At 51.6% G+C, this 17,048-nt stretch overlaps 1 protein-coding gene across 2 annotated transcripts in view; it reads left to right on the top strand.

Moving 5' to 3' along the window:
* Cdh3 (cadherin 3) overlaps positions 1 to 9,724 on the top strand; it is a 37,535-nt gene extending 27,811 nt beyond the window's left edge. For both annotated transcript variants that reach the window (XM_048355247.1, XM_048355246.1), the window contains exons 10-16: positions 1,368 to 1,609; positions 1,887 to 2,032; positions 2,901 to 3,125; positions 4,241 to 4,447; positions 6,708 to 6,838; positions 7,228 to 7,374; positions 8,780 to 9,724. In XM_048355247.1, coding sequence (XP_048211204.1) covers positions 1,368 to 1,609; positions 1,887 to 2,032; positions 2,901 to 3,125; positions 4,241 to 4,447; positions 6,708 to 6,838; positions 7,228 to 7,374; positions 8,780 to 8,992 — 1,311 coding nt within the window. In that variant the 3' untranslated portion in view covers positions 8,993 to 9,724. The remainder of the gene's footprint in view (positions 1 to 1,367; positions 1,610 to 1,886; positions 2,033 to 2,900; positions 3,126 to 4,240; positions 4,448 to 6,707; positions 6,839 to 7,227; positions 7,375 to 8,779) is intronic.
* Positions 9,725 to 17,048: the final 7,324 nt, after the last annotated feature.

Genomic DNA, 17,048 nt, shown 5'->3' with positions numbered 1-17,048 from the left:
CCTTTTCCCCCTCCCTCTTCTTCCCTCATTCCTCCTCTTCCTTCCATGTTCTCTCTCCTCTTCTTCCTCCTCCTCCTCCTCCTCCTCCTCCTCCTCCTCCTCCTCCTCCTCCTCCTCCTCCTCTCCTCCTTTGTCCTCTTTCCCCCTCCTCCCACTATCCTGGACCTCCTTGAGCCTGGTGTCCACAGGCTGCATGTGTCCAGTCATCTCCCCCTGAGGGGCCTGGCCTTACCTGGATTAGGCTCATTTGCTTACTCTCTCACACCTAGGAGTTTTGAAGTAGAACATTTTATATCTGTTAATACATTTTTGACTCTCAAAAAGTCATATTTTGCCTGGCGCTAGTGGCTCACGCCTGTAGCTACTTAGGAGGCTGAGATCTGAGGATGGCAGTTTGAAGCCATCCAGGATAGGAAAGTCCAGGAGACTCTTATCTCCAATTAACCACCCAAAAACCGGAAGTGAAGCTGTGGCTCAAGTAGTAGAGCACTAGCCTTGAGCAAAAGAGCTCAGGGACAGAGCCCAGGTCCTGAGTTCAAGCCCCTGAACTGACAGACACACACACACACCCCTAAAAATGGATGCTTTTAGAAGAATCCAATATACTAGAACACATCATGAAGCACTTGAGAGTCTGAGGCATTCGAGCCACACATTCAAAGCCACTGGCTACAGGTCTCAAAAACATGAACATAATGAAGCTGTTAGTAACTCAGCCTATTTGTCCAACCATCCAGATGTGTAGATGCTGTGTCGTTTTGGCAACACACACACCACAACTGGTACTGATGTCCCCCCAGAACAGTGAGCAGGCAAGTCCCAGAAAAGTCCCAAACAAATTCAATTATGAACCCCTTTAGAAGTTCCATCCCCCAGAAAAGGCAGTGTGTATTAAAACCACACCAAAATCTTGGCTATATATGTACAACATAGTCTTGACTCGAATTACAAGCAGAATTTTCTCATACCCACAAATGTATGGATGGCCAAGGGGTATTGGGTAGTCACGTGGGATATGGGATCAGTTCCTAGTTCCTCTAACAAAGGGACAGGGAATCCCTGCCCCAACCTATAGATGCCAGAGGCACCCCCCATTTGTAGCAACTAGAATGCCCCCAGAAGTTTCTCAAGTGCCCCAAAATTCATGTCATCTGTCCTGGAGGTTGTTGCCACCCCATTGGGCACTAGTATTCTAGGCTTTCGTAAGGCACTTGTCTTGGGAATGATGTCAGTGTCCACTTGAGAAGAACAGGAAGCTTTGGGGGTGGGGGGCAAAGAAGAGGCAGCACGGTTGCTCCTGCCATGGTCCTTGTGAGACCCACGCACTGTCTCACGGAATGATGGTGCAGATCCTCTCATTTCTTCAGGGCTTGGACTTTGAGGCCCAGAACCAGCACACCTTGTACATCGAAGTGACCAACGAGGCACCCTTCATGGTGATGCTCCCCACCTCCACAGCCACCGTTGTGGTCTACGTGGAAGATGTGAATGAGGCCCCCGTGTTTGTCCCGCCTACCAAAGTCATTGAGGCCCAGGAGGGCATCTCCGTCGGGGAGACTGTCTGTGTCTACACTGCACAAGACCCTGACAAGGAGGGTCAGCAGATCAGGTACCTGGCCCCAAGCCAGCCCAGTACAGCGGGACCCTTAACTAGACCTCTTCTTCCTGTGGAGCTCAGGGCTGATGACTAGGTAGGGGCTTAAGGGACAGGTGTGCCCTATCAACGCCCTTCCAGCCCTGCCACCCCAACTCCTCCGCTGCTTTAGGCTCTGTGTACAGTGAGATCCAGCCCCTGTGGTCCTTAGGAACCCAGAAGCCTTGAGAAGACTTGGAATGGTGACACTAGCGTTCTAACTATGCTGGATATGGGTCTTCTCTTCCTCCAGCTACCACATCCTGAGAGACCCCGCAGAGTGGCTGGCCGTGGACCCAGACAGCGGACAGGTCACTGCCGCAGGCACATTAGACCGAGAAGATGAGCGGTTTGTAAAGAACAACGTCTATGAAGTCATGGTCTTGGCCACGGACAATGGTGAGAGCCTACAGTACTTCCAGCAGAGGACAGGTCACTTGATGCCACGTGTCCCCTTCCCAGTGGAGGACAGTGAGGGGAGGAGCCAGCAGCCAGCCTACAGTTAGTTACAGGGCTTCCTAAGGTGACAGCTGTGATCTTGATTTCTCTGAAACTCCCAATAGTCACCAGGAATCCTTCAGCTGAGGTTTTGGTACACTGAACCCTGAATTGACCCTTCAGTTAATTTTTTATTTTGTCATGGGGCTTGAACTCTGGGTGTGGTTGCTGTCCCTGAGCTCTTCAGCTTGAGGCTAGTGCTCTACCACTTTGAGCCACTGCACCACTGCCAGTTTTCTGATGGTTAATTGGAGATAAGAGTCTCACTGACTTTCCTGCCCAGGCTGGCTTTGAACCTTGATCCTCAGATCTCAACCTCCTGAGTAGCTAGGATTACCGACGTGATCCACCAGAGCCTGGCATTGATATTCTTATGGTTGATTAAAAACGTGTGTTTGGAAAGTACCATGATTGATTAGTGATGTCATACCATGATCAATCGGGCATAATGACATCATTGTCATCTCTACCTGACACAGCATGAGAATCAAGACCTGAAGGCAGGTTCCCTGAACTGATCAGCTGACAGTGCTATGGCCAATGGGTTTTGCTCTGTGATAGATTATCATGACTGTCCAGATGCTGTGGTGGCTGCAACTGTACTGTGATCAGCTAATAATGTCTAGTATAGACATAAAAATGATGGCTTAATTGCCATGGATAACAGCATGAGGGACCTTGAAGTTTGAATTGGGAGCCCCTCTGAGGTTGACCAAGCAGGACATTAGGACATACACTGAAAAGACACTGTGTATGTCACTATGAACAGGGAGCCCACCTGCTACTGGCACGGGGACCCTCCTACTGACACTTACGGACATCAACGACCATGGCCCGCTCCCCGAACCCCGTCAGATCACCATCTGCAACCAAAGCCCGGTGCCTCAAGTGCTGAACATCACAGACAAGGACCTGTCACCCCACTCCTCCCCTTTCCAGGCTCAGCTCATGCACGACTCAGACATCCACTGGATGGCAGAGGTCAATGAAAAAGGTAAGAGCCAGTGCCAGCTCTGCTGGATGGCCATCCTCGCACCTGCACCCACCCACCCACCCCCCATAGTCCTGCTCTAGCATCTTGTGGGTCACAAGGTCAACGGGCTCCTCAAGATGGTAGCCAAGTGCTGTTTGTTAGCCCCTAGCATCCTCTGTAGCCCTGAAGGACCTTTCTCATCCATGCGACCTTCCTGTACACATGGGAAAACCACCCAGACAGAGGAAGTGACTTGCCCAGTATTGCACAGCAAGAGTCAGGAGTCCAGCATAGTGATGACAGTGGACACACCCTGTGTCAACTTGCTGGAGAGGGTGCTGCTCACTTCCGCCCTGGGGAGGAAGTGCTATAGCCTCCCTGTCCCCATCTCTGACACACACATTACAGATGCTTAATCCTTTATGTGTGTATACCAGTACTGGTATTTAAACTTAGGGCCTGGGTACTGCCTTTGGTGTTGCTGTTCCTTAGCCTTTTCTAAAATCTCAGGCTATGATCTAAGGATTGTGGTTCAAAGCTTGCCCAGGCAGAAAAGTCTGTGAAAATCTTACCTCCAGGTAACCAGCAAAAAGTCAGAATTAGGACTATGGCTCAAGTGATTGAGTGTCAGCCTTAGGTTAAAAAAAAAAAAAAAAAAAAAAGCTAAGGGGGGCTTAGTGATAGAGTGCTTGCCTAGCATGCATACAGCCCTAGGTTTGATTCCTCAGCACCACATACACAGAAAAAGCCAGAAGTGGCACTGTGTCTAAAGTGGTAGAGTGCTAGCCTTGAACAAAAGAAGCTCAGGGACAGTGCTCAGGCCCTGAGCTCAAACCCCAGTACCAGTATACACACACACAAAAGGGACAAAACGATGATATTATTTTCAAGCCCCCAAGTCCTCTCCACAATAGTGAATTTTACATTAGCCCTTTGGGCTTTTGGGTAGAGAGACCAAACCCTGGCCTCTGGCACATGCCCTGTTCCTGAGTGCGCTCCTACCCAAGAGTGCTTGCTTAACTGGCTCCGGGATACTGTTGGTGTGCTCTGCTCAGCTGCAGAGCAGCCCTGTCCTGGGGTCCTCACTTCCCACCACACCTGGCCTCCAAGGCTGATGACTCATCCATCCACTCCAGGAGACACGGTGGCCTTGTCCCTGAAGAAGTTCCTGAAGCAAGACGAGTATGATGTGTACCTCTCTCTCTCTGACCTCGGCAATAAGGAACAGCTGACAGTGATCAGGGCCACTGTGTGTGACTGCCAGGGCCACGTGGAAGCCTGTCCGGAGCCCTGGAAGGGCAGTTTCGTCTTCCCTATCCTGGGGGCTATCCTGGCCCTGCTGTGTGAGTATCACATGCTTCCCCATCTGACAACAGAGTAGCTGAGAGGCTGGTTCTTCTCTGAGCTTCTGAGACTGAGAGGCCTTGGGTACTCGTGACTAGTTGGCTGGCAGAAGTATCTCTTGAGTTGGGTGTAGTGATGCATGCCTGTGATCCTGCAGACTGGTGACAATGGGAAGTTCTTAGAAAGCTCTTTTTTTGTTTGTTTTACCAGTCCTGGGGCTTGAACTCAGAGCCTCGGCACTGTCCCTGAGCTTCTGTGTGCTCAAGGCTAGGCTTGTGCTGTACCACTTGAGCCACAGCGCTGCTTCTGGCTTTTTCTGTTGATGTGGCTCTGAGGAATCGAACTCAGAGCTTTGTGCATCCTAGGCAAGCACTCTACCACTAAGCTACATTCCCAGCCCCTTAGAAGGTTTTAAGCAGAGGAGTGATGCGCTGTGATGTCAGTTTTTCATGATTCCTACTGAAAGGAATTAGGAGGCCTAGCGGGAGGCAGGACGGCCATACGGGAAGCTATCGTCCCATAATCCAGGGCTAAGCAGGCATTTGGTGGCTCTGACCAAGATGGCAGTCACCAAGTTGGTTGTATTTCAAGACAGTGGATTCAAGTTGATAAGAGAAGAGCCACCAAGGATGCCAAAGCTTTTGACCTGAGAGACAGAAACCAGGAATTTCCTTCCACTCACCAGTGGGGGAAGGAACGTGGCAAGACCTTTCTTGCCTGTCTGTAAGGAGAGAGCTGAGTGGGCACTAAGAATTCCAGCTGCCTCTTGCTTTCCCCCAGACCTGTGGTGTGGGATTGGGGAGTGAAGGGAGCATCAGAAAGCTGGCCAGGGAGATGGCTTCCGTCAGCAGCAAAAATAGCAGGAACCCAAAATGATCTATGTCCTTGCATCTAAACCACAGAGGGAGGGCGGGAGGATGCCCCTTTTCTATGGAATATCAGTTCAGTTCAAGTCTGGCTCGTTTAGGAGACTTGGGAATAAGGGGCTCCTTGGAAGGAAACATCTAGTAGGAGAGAAGGGCCAATATCATCAGTATGGGAAGTCTGGCTGTGCGATCTAGAATGCCACGTGGGAAGATGGAGGCTTACTGCTGCTAGGAGAAGGCGATGCTTAGCTGACTATTGGTGAACTGTGTTCCACAAGTGAGTGGGTTTGAGGAAGTGGAGAGAAGCCAGCCTGGCTAGACCCTGGTAAGGGAGGAGAGAATAGAAGACCAAGAAGGAGCCAGAGGGGCTGGAGATATGGCCTAGTGGCAAGAGTGCTTGCCTCGTATACATGAGGCCCTGGGTTCAATTCCCCAGCACCACATATACAGAAAATGGCCAGAAGTGGCGCTGTGGCTCAAGTGGCAGAGTGCTAGCCTTGAGCAAAACAGAAGCCAGGGACAGTGCTCAGGCCCTGAGTCCAAGGCCCAGGACTGGCAAAAAAAAAAAAAAAAAAAAAAAAGAAGGAGCCAGAATGCATACAGGTGCCGGTGATCTGAAGGTGGAAGTTCAAAGCTAGCCAGCAAAGGAAAGTCTGGGAGACTCTTATCTCCAGTTAATCACCAGAAAACTCGAAGTGGTGGTAGAGTGTTAGTCTTGAGCAAAGGACAATGCCTAGGCCCTGAGTTAAGCCTCATAACCAACAACAACAAGAAGTGGCGCTGTGGCTCAAAGTGATAGAGCAACAACAAAAAACCAGATTGGGTGAGCTTTGAGGAGTTGAGTGGGGGCTTCCTGGCTGCAAAAGGAGTCACTATGTGTCCAGCGTTGGGGTTTTTGGTTTCCATGTGGCCTTTTCTGCTCAAGACTGGTACTCTGCCACTTGAGCAACACCTCCATTTCTGGCTTTTTCTGATTAATTGGAAATAAGGGTTGAAGCCTAGGTTGGCTTCACCTTGTAGCCCTCAGATCTCGGCCTCCTGAGTAGTTAAGATTATAGACGGGAACCACCAGCATCCAAGTGGGCTTTTTTTTTTTTTTTTTTTTTGCCAGTCCTGGGCCTTGGATTCAGGGCCTGAGCACTGTCCCTGGCTTCTTTTTGCTCAAGGCTAGCAGTCTGCCACTTGAGCCACAGCACCACTTCTGACCGTTTTCTGTATATGTGGTGCTGGGGAATCGAACCCAAGGCTTCATGTATAGGAGGCAAGCACTCTTGCCACTAGGCCATAGTCCCAGCCCCCCAAGTGGGCTTTTAATTTAAAGGGGACTACTGGGGGCCTGGAGGTCTTGGCTGGCCTGTGCCGGGGTGAGTATTCCCATCCCCAACTCTTTCAGTCCTTCTGCTGGTTCTCCTCCTACTGGTGAGAAGGAAGCGGAAGGTCAAAGAGCCCCTCCTGCTTCCGGAAGATGACACGCGCGACAATGTCTTCTACTACGGCGAGGAGGGTGGTGGCGAGGAGGACCAGGTATGTCCCTAGAGGGCCTGGGGTGAGGGTCCCTAGAGGGCCTGTGGTGGTGGGGAACTGGGTGCCCACCAGGCAGGCCACTGGCAGCAAGCCTGTTGGCTACAGTGACTAGCCCTGACAGGCCGTGGCCCTTCATGCAGAACGGAGCACCAACTCCCCTCTTCTGTCAATCACTACTGTCAGTCCACTACTGTAGTCTCTCTGGCCCAGTCGACTAGACCTCAAGTCTGTGCTTAAGTTGGGAGGCCGGGGAGGGTAGAAATGGGGGTGCTAAGAGGTTGCTAGCATGACCAGGAGCAGCGCAGTGCAGGGTGGGTGAGGTGTGGTGGCTTTGGGGGAGGGGTGATGCTCAGCCCCCTGTCCCCCGTTCCTTGTTCCTTTTCACGAAGGACTATGACATCACTCAGCTGCACCGGGGGCTGGAGGCCAGGCCTGAGGTAGCCCTTCGTAACGACGTGGCGCCCACCTTCATCCCCACGCCCATGTACCGCCCCCGGCCCGCCAATCCTGATGAGATCAGCAACTTCATCACTGAGGTGAGGCACGGTGGGCCGCGTGCGTGAGCAGCCCAGGAGGACACACTTGGGGCTTGTAGGCTTGGCTGTGGGTTCAAATCTTGGCTCTCCACCACCACTTGGCTCTATGTCCTCTGCAGAGCTAAGTGCCTCTGGGCTTATTTCTTCATAAATCACAATTGTAGTGAGTAGGTAAGGATACATTAGGGATCATTTATTCATTTATTCAAATCCCTCTGTTGTGAGCCAGACTTACTGGGTTTGAGTCCAAGTGGAAGAAAAGTCTGGAAGTTCTGCTTGTAGGTTGCTTCCGAAGTTAAATGAGGAAGCTTCTAGAAAGAGACTGCCACAGAGGTTCCTAAACCCTCCAGCCATTGGAATCACTTGGGGGGACTTGAAAGACCATGGGAGGCTCTGCCCACCCTTAGGGGCTGGGACCCCTCCCAGCAGATCACACATGCAGAGTCACAATTTGGGTGTGAGCCGTGTGAACGTGGTCAGGAGCTGGAGCCCAGCAGTGGGCCAAGTCCTTAACAACAGAAGGAGGAATTCAGCACACCGTGGGTGCTGCTGGTTGGTGGCCTTGGGCAGAGGGCTGGGCTGGGCTCCAGGCCCCCTAACCCAACCCCACCCCACCACTCTCCATCTTCTCCTGCTGAGTCCAAAACTTGCCTTTTGCAAATAAGGCCTGGGGGGGAGGGATTTATTCTTGACCGTGTGTGTGTGTGTGTGTGTATGTGTGTGTGTGTGTGTGTGCGCGCGCACGCGCACGTGTGTGTGTACACATGTACGTGTGCGTGTACTGTGCAAAAAAACACAGGGGAAGCTGCTCAGGGCAGCTGGTTTAGAGAAGGTGCTGTGGACTAAAGACCAGGTGCTCATTAGAGGAATCTGGTTTCTAGAATATCTGCATTTGGGACAGTTGGCAAATTCTGTGAGTGTGTCTGTCTGTGTCTGTGCATATACCAGGGTTTGAACTCGGGGCCTGGGCGCTGCCCCTTTTTCACTGCAGGCCACACCTTGTGACCATACCTTCGCTCCCAGCTCCTTGCTGGTTGATTGGGGACAGTGTCATGACCCTTCCAGTCACACTGGCTTCAAGCCACACTCCTCGGTTCTCAGCCTCCTGAGTAGCTAGGACCACGGGCGCGAGCCACCAGCGCCGGGTAGATTATCAGTTTACAGAGAAGACACTGTCCAGTGATAGGCCGAGCACTCTTCTCAGAGCCTTCCATACACTCTTGATTCGTCATAGACTGGTGAGGTGCTGACCACCCAGGGTCCCCAAATGCGTGTGTGTGGGGACAGCACCGCCCTCACCTGCCGGCCATGTCACGCCGAGCCCCGAGGTGGAGGGAGAGGCTGGCTGGCCTCTGCCCAGGACCCAGGCCAGTGGCCACTCACTGGCTGCTCTCTGTTGTCCCAGAACCTGAAGTTGGCCAACACGGACCCCACGGCCCCACCCTACGACTCCCTGCTGGTGTTCGACTACGAGGGCAGTGGCTCGGACGCCGCGTCGCTCAGCTCCCTCACGTCCTCCGCCTCCGACCTGGACCAGGACTACGACTACCTGAGCGAGTGGGGCAGCCGCTTCAAGAAGCTGGCCGACATGTACGGCGGCGGCGACGACGAGGACTAAGCCGGCCCCACGGGCCCAGGGACTGGACATCTGGCCACAGCAGCTTCTCCCAGGGGTGTCGGTTCCCCTCCAGCCCCCCACCCCCATGGAGGAATTGGGGGGGCCACTCAGCAGCCTGGAGGGCAGAGGCTACAAGGCGGGGTGCTCGGGGCTGGGTTCTAGGCCTTTCTCCTTGGAAAACGTGGATACCTTCAACACCCACCACCTCTAGCCCTCGGTCCAAGTCGTCACAGGGGCTGAACTTCCAGAAGTTTCCCACCTGCCATAAAATGCTCAGCACAGGCTCAGGCTGAGGCCCCGGCCTGCTCCCACGCCCCCTGTGGCATTTCCCTTGAAAATGGACCCTTCTCTTTGGAGAGAGGCCTATTACTAAAACTGCTCCCATTTGTGTGGGTTTTGTTTTTGTTGTTTTTTTATACTAAGAGTTCCAGGCGGGTCCCTGGTGTCCCTTGGGTCTCCTGTGTCACCCCCCCCCCCCCCCCGAAGCGCAGTGGGCCTCGGAGGCCAGCGCTGGTCCTCCGCCTCTGCGCTCCCGGCCCCAAGACCTCGCATGCGGCTGCGTCACTGTATTTCTACTCTGTATATGTCTAGATTTGTTCTGTGTGTTTTTGTTATTGTTTTAAATTTTCCCCTATTTTTTAAAACTTTCCCTGTGACATGCTGTAGGTTGAAGGGTGATGACAATCGTGTAAATGTACTAGAACTTTTTGTATTAAAGGAAAACTTCCCAGAGGTGTCTGGAGAGTGGGTTTGTGTTTGGGCTGTTAAATAGCTGATTATCTAATTCCCATGTTTCCCCCACGGCAAGGGTTCAGTTCAGTGGGTTTGGCGTTTCTCAGGGCTATGTCAGGGATGAGATCTCTCAGGCCTGCTGGCTTTTCCCAGCTTACCCCCTACTCCAGCGGGTGAAATCGAATGGAGGATTCAGGAAAGCCTGGCTGGGGGTGCAGCCCTCCCCTCCTCCCTGAGAACTCAGCTGCTCCATTGTGGAACCATTATTAACCTCCCTCCCCTGGGGGCCATGTCACCGGCACCCAGGCAAAGCCATCGAGCGTGTACTTGCTTCAGACTCTGCAGTATGAGCAGTGGGGTGGGGGTGGGGCGGGTTATAGTGATTAATATCTGCCAAGTAACAAGTGCTATTTGTGTTAGTTGGTTTACTATGGACATGCAGTCAGAACTTTTTTTTTGTTTGTTTTTTTTTTGGCCAGTCCTGGGCCTTGAACTCAGGGCCTGAGCACTGTCCCTGGCTTCTTCCCGCTCAAGGCTAGCACTCTGCCACTTGAGCCACAGCGCCGCTTCTGGCCGTTTTCTGTATATGTGGTGCTGGGGAATCGAACCTAGGGCCTCGTGTATCCGAGGCAGGCACTCTTGCCACTAGGCCATATCCCCAGCCCCAGTCAGAACTTTTATAGCTGGACAACAGTGAACTTTGCTTATTTCCTTTCAATGACCCTCCTAACCAGTCTTAAAATCCCCTTACTGTGCTTGTTTTGGGTTTGTTTTGGGTTTGTTTTGTTTTGTTGTTGTTCAGTGGGGCTTATCTGTAATCCTGAGAGGCAGAGTCAGGATTGTGAATTCAAGGTTAGCCTGAGCTATATAGTGAGACCTTGTCAGAGGGAGGGAAAAAAAAGAGGGTTTGGATGGGTTGGGAATATGGCCTAGTGGTAGAGTGCTTGCCTAGCAAACATGAAACTCTGGGTTGGATTCCTCAGCACCACATAAACAGAGAAAGCTGTAAGTGGCGCTGTGGCTCAAGTGGTAGAGTGCTAGCCTTGAGCAAAAAGAAGCCAGGACAGTGCTCAGACCCTGAGTCCAAGCCCCAGGACTGGCAAAAAAAAAAAAAAAAAAGTTGAAGGCATAGCCCAGGTAGTAGAACATCAGCCAATTAGTGAAAGCGTCAAGAGTTTGAATCTTGGGGCTGGGGATATAACCTAGTGGCAAGAGTGCCTGCCTCGGATACACAAGGCCCTAGGTTCGATTCCCCAGCACCACATATACAGAAAACGGCCAGAAGCGGCGCTGTGGCTCAAGTGGCAGAGTGCTAGCCTTGAGCGGGAAGAAGCCAGGGACAGTGCTCAGGCCCTGAGTCCAAGGCCCAGGACTGGCAAAAAAAAAAAAGAGTTTGAATCTTGGACACACACACACACAAAAAGAAATGAAGACCTCTGGTCCTCAGCAAAATCAAACAAATCAAAAATTAGGAAACCCACCAAAACGCTAGTGGAAGTAGAGCATACTTGATAGCTGGAGCAGGAATGCGGGAGAAAGGACAGAGGCAGCGGGGAGGGGACGATTGCACGGTGTCCGGCAAAGTGAAGTTCAAAGTTTTCTCTCCGGGGAACCCAAAGAAAAGAATCTGAAGTAGATTAGAGCTCAGTGAGTGTTTCCTGCCCAAAGAGCAACGTGGTCTTTCGAGCAGTTCTCAAAGTCCAGATTCAGCAGCATCAGCGTCCCGCCAAGGCTCTGCCAGCTGAGCTGCTTGGATGGAGAAATCCAAAGGAAATGCAGCTCAGAGGTTACATCCTGGCCTAGCATGCACAAGACCCTGGGTTTGATCCCCAGCATCCCACAAGAGGGGGAGGAGAGATGGTGTAGATTTCTCATCTATCCATGGTCCATTTTGCCTCAGCCTTTGGGCCCACACCACTTCCTGCCTCTCCTGTGTGGCAGCCTGTGGGTCCCCCTGTGCTGCTCTTGCTGATAAGGGGATGTAGGAGTGAGCGCTTCTCATGTGCAAAGTGATCGCTTACATCTGTGCTCTTCGAGTCCTATGACAAAAGAGATCAAAATATTTTCAGCTGTTCAGACACCATTACTAACAACTCCGCAAGTGAGCACAAGCCACACACTCAAAGCAAAAGGACATATGGCCAGACATGCTAATGAGGACCACCTGAATAATTGCCTTGCTAATCCTTCGCATTTTGTGACTCCGTGATTCCACAGTATGTTGTGTGTCCTGCCCTGGTTCGCCCTCTGTATATTACACCCACATTTTGCATTGCTCCACAACAGAGCAAGCAGGGCTGCTTTGTCCATTGCATCCAGTTTAGCTATGAGCATAAGTAGCTGGGCACCTGTGGCTCACACGTGTAATCCTAGCTGCTTGGGAGACTGAGGTCTGAGGATCGTGGTTTGTAGCCAGCCCAGACAGAACAGTCCCCATGAGACTCTTACCTAGTTAACCACTCAAAAACTGGAAGTGACACTGTGGCTCAAAGTGGTAGAGCACTAGCCTTGAGCAGAAGAGCTCAAGGACAGCATCTAGCTCCACAAGCAACAAAAGTAATTCAATGTGTGTGTGTGTGTGTGTGTGTGTGTGTGTGTGTGCAAGTAATGGGGTTTGAACTCAGGCCTGGTACTCTCACTTGGCTCTTTTGCTTACAGATGGTACTCTACCACTTGAGCCATATCTTCACTTCAGCTTTTTGCTGGTGGATATAAGAATCTCTTGGATTTGTTTACCCGGGTTGACTTTACACTGGAATCCTCAGATCTCAGCCTCCTGAGTAGTTTCACATTTTTTGTTTTTCCCAATAACAATATCAGACATTCCAGGACATCCACTTCTCAGACATAACAAAGCTAATTCTCCAGGGTCTAATGTGGGGTGTTAGGTGGGGATCATGATGGCTGAGGGTCAATCTAGGATAACTGGTTGGATTTGAACTCTTAGCTTTGAACTTGCTAACCAAGCACTACTCTGGCCAAGAAAAAGACTCTGTAAAGGACTCTTGCCCTCCATGTCTGCAGCAGAGACAGATCCACCAAGCCTTGTTGCTGACAAAGGATACAAGTAACTAACTCCCATTTGCCCAGGTGGGCAGGTAGCCACTGGGGCAAGGCCCATCACATGGATATTGGTCATCTAGTCAAAATCCTGCCCAGCCTTGGTCACTCGGGGAAAGATAGCCATGACAGTATTGGGAGAGGGGGCAGTCCCCCTCTAAGGAAGGATGGAGCAGCCTAGTACCAAGCTGCTATATGGGCCTTCAGAAAACAGCCCCTACAATTAGGGGAATAAGTTTCTGAGACATTCCATTCCCAGGACTGCTCAAGGATGGAGGAAATGTTTTAGTGTCAGTTGGTCTCAATAAACAGAGTTGACCTGGTGAATGTTATTCTATACCAGGCTGCTGAGCCAGCAAATATTGTGCAGTACCAAGCTGCACCTGCAACGGAAGGATAAGCCCTGTCTCATTAGTGTTATCTATACCCTACTTTGGAAATGTTATTTTTAAGTTGTGCCCACTTAATCAATACCTTGCTTTGAAGATGTTATTCTTAAGTGTTTTTTGTTTTTTGTTTTGGCCAGTCCTGGGCCTTGGACTCAGGGCCTGTCCCTGGCTTCTTCCCGCTCAAGGCTAGCACTCTGTCACCTGAGCCACAGCGCCCCTTCTGGCCGTTTTCCATATATGTGGTGCTGGGGAATCTAACCGAGAGCTTCATGTATAGGAGGCAAGCACTCTTGCCACTAGGCCATATTCCCAGCCCCTTCTTAAGTTTTTATTATCTCACTCTGAAAATTAACCCATTAACCCCATTAGCTGCCTAGAGTCATCATCTTACCTAAAAGGTGTTATTCTTTTTGTTTCGTTTTGTTTTGCCAGTCCTGGGGCTTGAGCTCAGGGTCTGAGCACTGTCCTTGGCTTCTTTTTGCACAAGGCTAGCACTCTGCCACTTGAGCCACAGCGCCACTTCCAGCTTTTTCTATATATGTGGTGCTGAGGAATCGAACCCAGGGCTTCATGTATACAAGGTGAGCACTTTACCACTAGGCCATATTCCCAGCCCTAAAGGTGTTATTCTTTAATTGTCAATATATAGATTTTTTCCTGTACTAAGCCAGCTGCAGCCACCTGCATGTGGTTTTTGCATATATAAATCCCAGTTTGAGGACTGTTCGGGGTCACGGTGTCAGCAACCGAGTCTGCACCGTGCCCCTGGCTAGTCAGCTTTTACTTTTGTGCTTGCAATAAAGCTTGAATTCTCCTGACTTTGTTCGTGTGCTGGACTTACTATGCTCCGACCCCGATCTATCTTAGGGTGGGGGCTAGCTCCCCTCACCCCCGCCCCTCTACCGGACCAGCACACTAAGTCCAGTTCCGGGAGAGGCAAAGCCTTCCCTCCCACCTTCCATCAAAGCCGCCATCAATGAAAGAGCAAGGCTCAGCGCAGGCTCAGGTCCCGGGAGAAGTGGCTTTGTTGCTCCATACCGCACCTCGCTTTTCTCATTTGTAAATGGGAGTAAATGTGTTCCTATGGGTTCAGTGCCCTAAAATGTGCCTGGCATACAAGGGCTAGGTAAGTGTTACTGCTGTCACTACTAATGTGGGGGTCGAAGGGATGACGGGAGATTATTGCTCCGTTTGTCTCCACGCTCCCTCCATGGGTGGAAAATGCATTTCCGGCAGAAGGAATTCCTAGAGATTCCCAGACTACTGGAAATGCCTTCAGTGGTCTGACTGCTGTGTTCCCCAAAGACACTTCCTCTCTCTGCCGGCAGAGGGCACTATACACCTAAACCAACAAAGCCCCACCAGGTGCCTCCGGGCCTGGATCCTGCAGTCAGGCAGGGAGCTCAAGATGGAACAGCAAGAGTGTTTAGGGAGTGCTGTGTGGCAGGGGCACGCTGATGAAGGGGGACCTGTCACAGACCGCACACTCAATTTAATAGTGGCTGAAACGATGAGAGAATTTTGTAATCTCAAATTGGCCATCAAAAAGCCAGAAGTGGAGCTGTCACTCAATTGGTAGAGTGCTAGCCTTGAGCAAACAAGCTAAGGGGCAGGTTCTGAGTTCAAGCTCTCTTCCTGCTCCCTCCCCTACACAAAGTTGTGTCCACTGGTCTCCCAAAATGCCTTTCATTGAGCACCCTTGGGCCTTGAAGTACATTCAAGGATGGTTCTGGCTGACCCGTTAGGCAGACCTAAGGAAGAATACCTGGGGGTGTTAGAAATGGAGGCATTAGGGCTGGGGATATGGCCTAGTGGCAAGAGTGCTTGCCTCGGATACATGAGGCCCTGGGTTCAATTCCCCAGCACCACATATACAGAAAACGGCCAGAAGTGGCGCTGTGGCTCAAGTGGCAGAGTGCTAGCCTTGAGCAAAAAGAAGCCAGGGACAGTGCTCAGGCCCTGAGTCCAAGCCCCAGGACTGGCACAAAAAAAAAAAAAAAAAAAAATGGAGGCATTAGGTTCTAGGCACAGCTCCGTTTTTTTTTTTTTTTTGGCCAGTCCTGGGCCTTGGACTCAGGGCCCGAGCACCGTCTCTGGCTTCTTCCCGCTCAAGGCTAGCACTCTGCCACTTGAGCCACAGCGCCGCTTCTGGCCGTTTTCTGTATATGTGGTGCTGGGGAATCGAACCTAGGGCCTCGTGTATCCGAGGCAGGCACTCTTGCCACTAGGCTATATCCCCAGCCCCTAGGCACAGCTCCTTAAATGCATAGAAAGGAGCAGGGTAGAACCTTCTGAAACTCAGAGCAAAGCTTGGTATGGTGGTACATGCCCATATCCCAGCTACTCCAGAGGCGGAAGCAGGAGGATCAGCCAAGTCAGCCCAGGCAAAGTTATAGAGACCCTGTCTCAAAAACGGGCGCCAGGGGCTGGGGATATGGCCTAGTGGCAAGAGTGCTTGCCTTGTATACATGAAGCCCTGGGTTCGATTCCTCAGCACCACATATATAGAAAACGGCCAGAAGTGGTGCTGTGGCTCAAGTGGCAGAGTGCTAGCCTTGAGCAAGAAGAAGCCAGGGACAGTGCTCAGGTCCTGAGTTCAAGGCCCAGGACTGGCAAAAAAAAAAAAAAAACAGGTGGCACACACCTGTAATCCTGGCTACTCAGGAGGCTAGATCTGAGGATCACAGTTCAAAGCCAGCCTAGGCAGAAAAGTTTGTGAGACTCTATCTCCAATTAACCACCAGAAAACCGGAAGTAGTACTGTGGCTCAAGTGGTAGAGCACTAGCCTTGAGCTGAAGAGCTCAGAGACAGTGCCTAGGCTCAGAGCCCCACAACCAACGACCACACACACACATACACACACACACACACACACACACACACACACACACACACACACACACACACGGCTGTGGGGGTTGTCTCCCCAGCATGTGTCAGCATGTGTGAGGCCCTAGGTTCATTCTTCAGTACCACTAAGAAAACCAAAGATTTTTAATCTCAAGGTAGAAGTTTTTCCTGTCTAGCCTAAAAGGAGCCTCAATGACAGACACACAGCTCCAGTTCAAGACAAAAATCAGCCAAGCACATAGCGCAGTAAGACGCAAGAAAATAACTGAAGGATGAGGAAAGGGCTGAAGTAGGAATTAACTTCTTTTTTTTTTGGCCAGTCCTGGGCCTTGGACTCAGGGCCTGAGCACTGTCCTTGGCTTCTTCCCGCTCAAGGCTAGCACTCTGCCACTTGAGCCACAGCGCCGCTTCTGGCCATTTTCTGTATATGTGGTGCTGGGGAATCGAACCTAGGGCCTCGTGTATCTGAGGCAGGCACTCTTGCCACTAGGCTATATCCCCAGCCCAGGAATTAACTTCTAATAGCCAGAGTTCCAGCAAAAATCAGAGGGTATCAAAGAGCAGTCACACATAAATCACTGCACTAGAAGAAGTGGCAAGTGCAAAGGCCCTGCGCAGGGGTGTGCTTGGTGGGGCTCGGGGTAGCTGAGACAGAGAGAAGCCAGGTCAGAGCCATAAGGAGTGGGGCCTAGGACATCAGGCTGAGCTGAGAGCAAGGACCAGGCCCAGAAAACCAGGGAAAGAAAGGCCTGACTCAGCTCCACCCCGAAGCTGGCTCAACTTGCTTTTTTCCTCTGTGCCATCCTCCCTCTGAGGAGGCGGCCGGGCCTGCCTGGGCCTGCGGCAGCTGCCGAACCAGCAGGCAGGAGCTACAGGATTCCTGTCTCAGAGCCCCAGGGCTGGAGGGCCTGTCAGAAAGGACTCCTGCCTGGTGGGGCAGGGCCCTGGTTGGGAGTGCCAGAAGGAGATAATTCATGCCCTGCTGTCTCCCAGAGGAGCCCCGAGATAGCACAGGCATCTTAGC

Source organism: Perognathus longimembris, chromosome 10 (assembly GCF_023159225.1).
Source record: "Perognathus longimembris pacificus isolate PPM17 chromosome 10, ASM2315922v1, whole genome shotgun sequence".
In the NCBI taxonomy this organism is placed as follows: Eukaryota; Metazoa; Chordata; class Mammalia; order Rodentia; family Heteromyidae; genus Perognathus; species Perognathus longimembris.
This window is presented reverse-complemented; position numbering and strand designations above follow the sequence as displayed.